The sequence below is a fragment of the Mandrillus leucophaeus genome, unplaced genomic scaffold (assembly GCF_000951045.1).
Source record: "Mandrillus leucophaeus isolate KB7577 unplaced genomic scaffold, Mleu.le_1.0 Scaffold10, whole genome shotgun sequence".
NCBI classification, from domain to species: Eukaryota; Metazoa; Chordata; class Mammalia; order Primates; family Cercopithecidae; genus Mandrillus; species Mandrillus leucophaeus.
This window is the reverse complement of record NW_012098098.1, coordinates 6,019,940-6,029,401: the sequence shown is the minus strand read 5'-3', so window position 1 is coordinate 6,029,401 and position 9,462 is coordinate 6,019,940. Positions and strand designations below refer to the sequence as shown.

General features: G+C 56.0%; 1 protein-coding gene across 1 annotated transcript in view; it reads right to left on the bottom strand.

Annotated features, from left to right (window-relative positions):
* Window positions 1–9,462, bottom strand: part of ZC3H18 (zinc finger CCCH-type containing 18) — a 60,298-nt gene that overhangs the window by 3,450 nt on the left and 47,386 nt on the right. The window contains exons 8-15 of the mRNA XM_011972445.1: window positions 7,669–7,860; window positions 6,428–6,553; window positions 5,704–5,808; window positions 5,022–5,165; window positions 4,480–4,545; window positions 1,582–1,742; window positions 1,245–1,444; window positions 509–605 (exon numbers count right to left, since the gene is read on the bottom strand). Of these exons, the coding sequence (XP_011827835.1) occupies window positions 509–605; window positions 1,245–1,444; window positions 1,582–1,742; window positions 4,480–4,545; window positions 5,022–5,165; window positions 5,704–5,808; window positions 6,428–6,553; window positions 7,669–7,860 (1,091 nt within the window). The remainder of the gene's footprint in view (window positions 1–508; window positions 606–1,244; window positions 1,445–1,581; window positions 1,743–4,479; window positions 4,546–5,021; window positions 5,166–5,703; window positions 5,809–6,427; window positions 6,554–7,668; window positions 7,861–9,462) is intronic.

Genomic DNA, 9,462 nt, shown 5'->3' with positions numbered 1-9,462 from the left:
CGAGTAGCTGGGACTACAGGCACCTGCCACCTCGCCTGGCTAGTTTTTTGTATTTTTTAGTAGAGACGGAGTTTCACCATGTTAGCCAGGACGGTCTCAATCTCCTGACCTTGTGATCCGCCCGCCCCGGCCTCCCAAAGTGCTGGGATTACAGGCGTAAGCCACTGCGCCCGGCCTAATTTTTGTATTTTTAGTAGAGACAGGGTTTTACCAGGTTGGCCAGGCTGGTCTCGAACTCCTGACCTCAAGTGATCTGCCCGCCTCAGCCTCCCAAAGTGCTGGGATTACAGGCGTGAGCCACCACGCCTGGTCCTGTTACTTTTAAACAAACATTTAAACATTTTTCTTAGTTTTAGTTTTCAATATCATAATACTGACAGGCATAATCTGCAAGTCAGATGTTTTCTGGGCCCTCCTGCTTGTTAAGAGCGATGGGGTCTGAGTCCAGCTGCTCCGCATCCCCAGGCTCCCGCCCCCTGCCCTGCCCCCTAGGGGCTGGGAGGCTCACCTCGGTCTGGGGATGTGTTGGCCCGCTTGGCTGGAGGAGGGCTCTGCCTGTCCTTGTCTGATGGTTCATAGCGCTTCCTGCTTCCTTTATCAGCCGCCTGGGACAACCGAGAGGCTGGTGAGGATGGCAGGGCCAGGAGACAGCAGCTGTGTCCTCACCCCAGACAACATGGGTTCCTTGCCAGCAAACTGCTCTGCTCCCAAAGGTCCCACCACATGCCCATGAGACCCTGTAGCCCCAAGTGAGGCCTCCATGACCCGGACCAAGGGCACCCCCACTGTGCACTTGGGGCCCTTCCTGTTCCATGGGAAGCACCCTGAAGGCCTTCCTGCTCCCCATGGGGGCCACTCTAGGACTTGGGACCCCTGAAACCAGGCCTCTTAACCTTCCAGCAGAGGACAGCGATGTGTCCTGCTGAGGGCAGAGGACAGGGACCGAGGCTTGCTTCCTGTATTGTGTTGAGACTGGCTGGTAGGGAATGGCGGCCACAGGCACAGAGAGAACACCCTCTCTGTCCAGAGCGAGGCCGGCAGCACCCGAACCTCCCCAGATGCTCACACTTGCCGGCCCAGGCCGGGAAGATGGAGTCTCGCTCTGTCACCCAGGCTCTGCTGACACCTGCAAGGCCCCACTGGCCCTCACTCAGGTTCTGTCCCCCAGGAGGAAGCTGTCTCAGGAAGCAAATGGACCCAGGCCCAGACGCTGCGGGAGCCACCAGCAGGGCCCTTGCCCTCACCTTATTCAACAGTGTCAACTTGATCTCCTTGTGGGCCACAAACGTGCCCTGCTGGGGCTGCCCGGGGGGTGCCTGCTGGGGGGTCGAGGGCTGCTGGGAGGACTTCCCCCCTGCTGGAGGTTTTGCAGATTTAGGTGGTTGCGTGGACGAATCCCTTTTCCGCTTTTCCTCTTTAACACCGTCTTCTTTCTTAGATTTTCCTACCAACGATAAATCTGCAGTCATGGGGGTACTGGTGATTTTCCCGGGGCCACACCGACAGCCAGGCAAAGTCTGTGCTGATGCCACCCTCCTCCCCCTGGAGCTACTCCTTAAAGGTACCAGGGCTCCCGAATACCTTTCTCCTTCCTGGTCTGGGCTGGGGCTGGGGACCGAGAGCTGGCTGAGGACACGGGGCTAGCCAGGTCTGCGTACATGTCCTCCGAGTCCACGCTGTGTGCAGAGCTGCTGCTCGACGTAGCACTGGACACTGAGGAGACACTGCTCACGCTCAGGGACCTGGACACATGAGAACATCTCACCACAGTCCAACCACAGACTGGAGGGAGGGGCCGGCGGGGGGTGTTCCATGGTCCACGTTTACCCAGTGTCCATTTATGGATCGTGTACCCATGGAATGTGTGATTTTGGGGGGACACTGGGCAGTTCCAGGGTTACACAGTAAGGGACGTCTCTATGGCTGGGCCAGGGCCCCATTTCACTAATGAATGTCAGGTTGCGGCTGGGCGCGGTGGCTCGCACCTGTCATCCCAGCACTCTGGGAGACTGAGATGGGCAGATCACCTGAGGTCAGGAGTTCGGGACCAGCCTGGCCAACATGGTGAAACCCCGTCTCTACTAAAAATGCAGAAATTAGCCGGGCATGGTCGCGGGCACCAGTAATCCCAGCTGCTGGAGAGACTGAGGCAAAATAATTGCTTGAACCCGGGAGGTGGAGGTTGCAGTGAGCCAAGACTGTGCTCTAGCCTGAGCAACAAGAGCGAAACTCCGTCTCAAAACAAAGACAAACGAAACGAATGTCAGGTTGCTTGTTGGGAAGGGAAACAGGACTGAGCTGAGCCAAGAGTGGCAAGGATGGAATTTAAGCAGAGTCCCTGGCTTAGACACCCGCAACAAAAGGGTGACAGCCTCAGCCCACAGAGAAATTAAAACACAACGAGCTGTTCCGCACAGTCTCAGGGAATGCCTGAGGAACACGCAGCAGACAGACTGGAAACAGCAGGTCTGCAGCTCCACTGGCTTGCACTCAACACGGACACAGAGCACAGGACTGGCATCTGAGTCCGCCCTGCCCATGTGCTACTCGGGAAAACACCAATCACATCCCCCAGGCACGTTGGGTACCGCAGCAGGGAATGGGGGAAGGTAAGAGAACCATTTTTTTTTTTCAAAAGTCAGGTCTTTTAAAACATCTCAGACCTATCAAGAAACATTTTAGGCCAGGTGCGGTGGCTCACGCCTATAATCCCAGGAGTTTGGGAGACCACGGTGGGAGGATCACCTGAGCCCAGGGGTTTTGAGACCAGCCTGGGCAACACAGCAAGACCATGTCTCTCCAGAAACAAAACAAACAACAGAAAAAAAAGTTTGATGGCCGGGCGCGGTGGCTCAAGCCTGTAATCCCAGCACTTTGGGAGGCCCAGACGGGCGGATCACAAGGTCAGGAGATCGAGACCATCTTGGCTAACACGGTGAAACCCCGTCTCTACTAAAAAAAATACAAAAAATTAGCCGGGCGTGGTGGCGGGCGTCTGTAGTCCCAGCTACTCGGGAGGCTGAGGCAGGAGAATGGCGTGAACCCGGGAGGCGGAGCTTGCAGTGAGCTGAGATCCGGCCACTGCACTCCAGCCTGGGCGACGAAGCGAGACACTGTCTCAAAAAAAAAAAAAAAAAAAAAAAAAAAAAAGTTTGACAAACATATAAACCACCTGCTGCCTGGAAATGAAAGAGTTCTATGTGAGGAATCTAAGGACTGATTTAATACTTTCTTTCAAAACAACTAAACAGCAGAAATCTTTTTTTTTGAGACAGGATCTCTGTTGTCCAGGCTGGAATGCAGTGGCGTGATCACAGCTCACTCAACCTTGACCTCCCAAGTAGCTGGGACCACAGGCACACACCACTATACCCAGCTCATTAAAAAAAATTTCTGGGCTGGACGTGGTGGCTCATACCTGTAATCCCAGCACTTTGGGAGGCCTTGAACTGGTGGAGGTCAGTTCAAGATCAGTCTGACCAACATGGTGAAACCTAGTCTCTACTAAAAATACAAAATTAGGCTGGGTGCAGTGGCTCACACCTGTAATCCCAGTACTTTGGGAGGCCGAGGTGGATGGATCACCTGGGGTCAGGAGTTCAAGATCAGCCTGACCAACATGGTGAAACCCAGTCTCTACTAAAAATACAAAATTAGGCTGGGCGTGGTGGCTCACGCCTGTAATCCCAGCACTTTGGGAGGCTGAGGTGGGTGGATTGCCTGAGCTCAGGAGTTTTGAGACCAACCTGGGCAACACGGTGAAACCCTGTCTCTACTAAAATACAAAAAATTAGCTGGGTGTGACAGCATGCGCCTGTAGTCCCAGCTACCCAGGAGGCGGAGGTTGCGAGACTGCGGGATTGCACTCCAACCTGGGCAACAAGAATGAAACTGTCTCAAAAATACATATATATATATATTTTTTTTCTGTGGAGATGGGGTCTGTGTTGCTCAGGCTGGTCTCAAGTCCTGGGCTCAAGCAATCCTCCTGCCTTGGCCTCCCACAGTGCTGGGATCACAGGTGTGAGCCCCCGCGCCCGGCCCACAAAGCTTTTCCGTGTATTCTCTTCTGAGATGTTTTTTATCGGCTTCCCCACCCCTCCGGCTGGTTCCCTTGATAGCTGTGACAGGCCGTGCAGGCCCGGCCTCTGTGGCTCCTCCCCAGGTGCAGGTGCTCTCCTAGGTGCTGAGGCATCAAGTCAGCAGGGCAGAGGCACCTCCTCCTGACCTGAGTGCCCTCGAGTTTGTGAAGCTGTTTTTGTGGGGGAAGGGGGGGTCTCCCTATCACATGAATCCTGGCCCATTTTCTCCCGTGTCAAAATTTCGACCACAGCCTTCCACAGCCCCAAGGTGACTCAGACCCAGAAGGGCCCCAAGCCTGCCTGTGGGAGACAGCCCAACCCACAAGCTGGCTTTTTCGGGGGACTTCCTGGCCCCAAAGGGGAGGGAGAAACAGAGGCAAAGGGTGATGGGGACGACCTGGATCGGGAGCTGGAACCACTATAGCTGCTGCCACTGCCGCTGCCGCTGCCGCTGAGTGTCCGCCTGTAATACAAGCAACAGCTGGGCTCAGGGGGCGTGGCCTCCGCAGCCCCTCATGGCCTCCTCTCCCCACCAGCAGCCCAGCAGCCCAGCAGCCCTGTGAGGCGAGGCTCCAGACTGGCCTTGCCACCGCCTTGGAACAGGGCCTGGGCCTGTCTTCCTTTAGGCACAGTGTTTTGTCAGGATAAAAAGTGCAGTCTCTCAGGGCAGCACCTCCCAGTGTAGACAGGGGCGGTGAGGGGAAGGCCTCTGCTCCCTGCCAAGCTGTCCTTTCTCCTTCACGCTCCAGAAACACACACTCAGGGAGGGGACAGGACAGGTTCCCGGGTAAGGGCTCACTGGGTGCTGCTGCTTGGCTGGGGGGTGCCTCCCACCACCTGGCTCTGGACCCTGGCACTCTGGATTTCCAGCAGTGCCAGCATCACAGTGGCACCAAGAACATGGAAAGCCCAAAGGCCCATGGACACCGAAATGCTCACCTCCTGGGGGGGGTCCTGGCTGGCCGCTCCTTCCTCCTGGCTTCCCGAGGGTCTCCTGGCTTGGTGGGCTCGGGGACAGGAGTCGTGGTTTTGGTGGCCTGTGGTGGGGCTGGAGGCAGGGCCGGCTTCTTCACTGACTTCTCTCTGTGAGACAGGGAGGCTCGAGCAGGGCAGGGCTGGTGGATGAGGCCCCGCTGGCCTACGTCCTCTTTAAATGTACCCACACCTCGGGGAACGACACCGCATGCTTGTGACGCTAAGTGAGCACGCTCATGCCTGGACACCGTTCCCACCCGTCAGCGTCAGAGTGCTTGGGAATGGCTTCGAAGCCCTCAGCAGCCCTTCAGGGCTCCCCTCTAACAGGCAAGAGCTACAGGCACCGCCAGACAGTGGGGAGAGCAGGCTAACACGAAGAGCCCTGAGAACACCCGGCTGCTGCCAAGTCCCCAGGGCTGTGCTTCGTCCCCAGGGCTCCCGGGGGAGTGCTGCAGTGTAAGGGCGGCCCGGGAGAACAGGGGCTGTGCCCAGTGCCCCCTCAGCCCAGTCACCCTCTGGGAACAGCCCCCCGAGGCATCCTCACCTCTTTGGTCCCAAACACAAATGAGAGATAGAGACGGAGGGAGGAGGCTGCAGCCTCTGGAGGCCTGGCTGGCCAGGACTTGTCCACAGGCTGGGCACTCACCCTGCTTTCCCGGGCGGCGGGGCCGGCTCTCCCTTGGTTCTGATGGAAGGTCTATGTGGGGAAGGTGTTGGGGATGGGGACGGGGACGAAGAGAAGGACCGGGACCTGGGGGAGTGAACAAAGGTGTGAGAAGAGGCCTGGGGGTGTTTCTTCACCAGCCCAAGCCCACTGAGGACCGACCCACCCAGACCCATGGAGAAGGCCATGAATTTCCATTTATGTGCCTCAGGTTTAACTTCAGTTCTGGACTGTTCTGGCATCTGCTAAACACACAGGCCCAGAGTAGACCGTGGAGTGTGGAAGGTGTCAGCAGCCCCTGGCGGGCCCTCCAGGAGGCAGGTGCCACGTTCACGTGTGTGCAGGACGGGAGGGCACAGGTCCCTTGGCAGTGGGGCAGCAGAGCAGCTCCCACAGAAACACCCGCAGGACAGGGCTGAGTCTGGCCCCTTCCTGGAGGACTGTCCCTGGAGGACTGGAATGCCTCAACTCGAGGATCTCAGGCTGTGGCCCTCAGTGACAGCACACATCTACACAAGGACGAGGGCCCACAAGGCTGGTGTTTGGTGGGGGACACAGGACATGAGCCCCTGGCCATCCTAGTTCAGCTGCCAGCAGGGACTTTCAATACCCCAAGGGACTATTGGTGCCACAACTAAAGCCACATCTGCAGGTGCCCATGCTCCCTGCACCAGCCGAGGGCCCTGCATGGGTCCCGGGGACGTACCTGGACCGGCTTCCTGAGAACGAGCTGTGTCTGGAAGAGCGGCTGGAGTAGGAGCTGTAGGATGAAGACCGGGATCGTGACCGGGAGGAGCCGGAGCCGGAGTAGGACGATGACCGTGAAGATGACCTGGGGTGGGCGGGAGGGAGAGTGGTGAGAAGTGAGAAGGGCCCTCCCTGCCCCGCACGCCCTCTGCTGACCTGCTGCTCTTTGGCACAGACCTGAACGCACAGCTACGCACACGTGCACAGACGCACACATGTGCACAGATGTACACATGCGCAGCTACACACCCACAGATACACAGCTACATATGCGCACAGATGCACAGACGTATACATGCACAGCTACACACCCACAGAATCACAGCTACACACACGCACAGACGCACAGCTATACATGTGCAAGGTGTACATGCGTGCACACACACAGCTACGCAGGCGCAGATGCACAGCTACACACATGCATACAGCTGCACACGCGCACACAGACGCACAGCCACACACGTGCACAGACGCACAGCCACACACGCGCAGACACACAGCTACCCACATGCGCACAGATGCATACAGCCTCCCTCAGACACTCCCACCCCTCCTCAGTGGAGAACAGCATTTAGAAATCAAGACCTGGGCATGGGGTGTGCCTGCTGTTACTGGGTGTCGCTGCCTGAGTGGACAGAGCCAGGATGTGTGCGCTGACCCAGCTCACGTGCGTCTGTGTGTGTGTCTATCTGTCCCTCTGCACCCACTGTGAAGCCTGGCCTCCCACCCACACCTCCTGTTCCTGCCGAACACCATGGGGTCCACCCTAGTCCCCTGCTTTCCATCATCCCTCCCTCGGGAGCCAGGCTCCTGTGTGCTGAGACCAGGACTGTACGTGGAGGGGCACAGCTTCAGGTCCAGTCTGGAGGAACAGATGGACTCACTGGGCCCCAGGTCTGTGCATCCTCCCGCATCCAGATGCCCCTCCCTCCAGTGTAGCCCAGGACTCCCTGGGAGCAGTCGGGCTCAGTCGCCGGTGTCTGTGCCCCATTTGGGGTCACTGCATCAGTCCTACTTGGCATTGATGCTCTTTGCTGAATGTATAAATGCCGGGTTAGTTCCACTGACTGGCCTTCAGGCAATGACCCCACAGCAAACAGTGGGGCTGTGGTGTTCCCCACCTGACCCAGTGAGGTACACAGTGTTCAGCTGACGGCTCCGAGGTGCTGACACCCCAGCCGTCCCAGAAGCCCTCCTTACCTGGAGGAGTTAGAGGCAGAGGCCGACGAGGCTGATGTTTTCCGACGCCTTCGAGCCCGGCTCGGGGAGACCGACACCCCGAGTTTCTTCTTGGGAGACTTGGATCGGCGCCAAGGGTCCTTCCACTCATCTGCTCGCTTCACCTGCGGCCCCGCAGTGGCGGCCTCCTTCTTTGGTGGCTCAGCTTGGCGGCTGAAATCACAGAGATATTAGCAACTCTCGGGCCACCTTCCGCTTCACAGCAATGCCATGTGGGTGACAGCAGTGGGGGAGACTACTGATCTCGTACCTGGCTCAGGATCACCTGAGAAACAAAGGGTCCTATAGGGGAAAACAGACCACTCACAAAACCCATCATCGCAGGGATGAGCAGAGCTCTCTCCACAAACAGTCTTGGCGCCAGAGTCTGTTACTCAGGGACACCCAGGCTTCTCCTGAACCAGAATGGCAGTTACTTTTTGTGGGTGTCATTACTTACTTAATTTCCATCTTCCCAACTACGCTGTCAGCTCTGGGAGGGACAGGGATGGTGTCTAATACTATCTGTAGTGCCGACATACTAGTAGGTTCATAATAAATATTTATGAAATAAGCCCGGGCACGGTGGCTTACGCCTGCAATCTCAGCACTTTGTGAGGTCGAGGCAGGCGGAGAAGTTGAGGTCGGGAGTTCCAGACCAGCCTGGCCAACATGGTGAAACCCCGTCTCTATTAAAAATATAAAAATTAGGCTGGACACAATGGCTCATGCCTATAATCCCAGCACTTTGGGAGGCTGAGGTGGGCAGATCATGAGGTCAGGGGTTCAAGACCAGCCTGGCCAACACGGTGAAACTCCATGTCTACTAAAAATACAAAAATTAGGCTGGTATGGTGGCTCACGCCTGTAATCCCAGCACTTTGGGAGGCCGAGGAGGGCGAATCACGAGGTCAAGAGATCCAGACTATTCTGACTAACACAGTGAAACCCCATCTCTACTAAAAATATAAAAAGCTAGCCGGGCGTGGTGGCGGGTGCTTGTAGTCAAAGCTACTTGGGAGGCTGAGACAGGAGAATGGCGTGAACCCGGGAGGCGGAGCTTGCACTGAGCCGAGATCACGTCACTGCACTCCAGCCTGGGCCACAGAGTGAGACTCTCTCAAAAAAAAAACAAAATTAGTTGGGCGTGGTGGCGGGCACCCATAATCCCAGCTACTTGGGAAGCTGAGGCAGGAGAATTGCTTGAACCTGGGAGGCAGAGGTTGTTGTGAGCTGAGATCGTGCCACTGCACTCCAATCTGGGTGACAGAGCAAGACTCCGTCTCAAACAAAACAAAAAACAAAATAAAACACAAAACAAAACAAAAATTAGCTGGGCGTGGAATATGTGCCTATAATCCCAGCTACTCGGGAGCCTGAGGCAGGAAAATCGTTTGAACCCAGGAGGCACAGGTTGCAGTGAGCTGAGACTGCACTACTGCACTCTAGTCTGGGCAACAGAGTGAGACTCCATCTTAGAAAACAAATAAAAAACCCAACACAAATGATATTAAAGTGACCCCTTATATATAAATCTGTATCTGACTTCTTAAAGGGCAAACTCCTGAGAAATGGAATTAATGGGTCAAAGGAGATACACATTTTACAGGTTATTGGTAGGTTATCAAATATTTTTTCCTCATTTAGCCAGCAGTGTGCGGTGCCAAACCTGAGCTTGGTGTCACCACTAACAACCACAACCACCACCCAGACACAAACCAACCCAAAATCCTGGCAATTGTATAAGCAGAAAAGGGTTTTTTTTTTTTTTTTTTT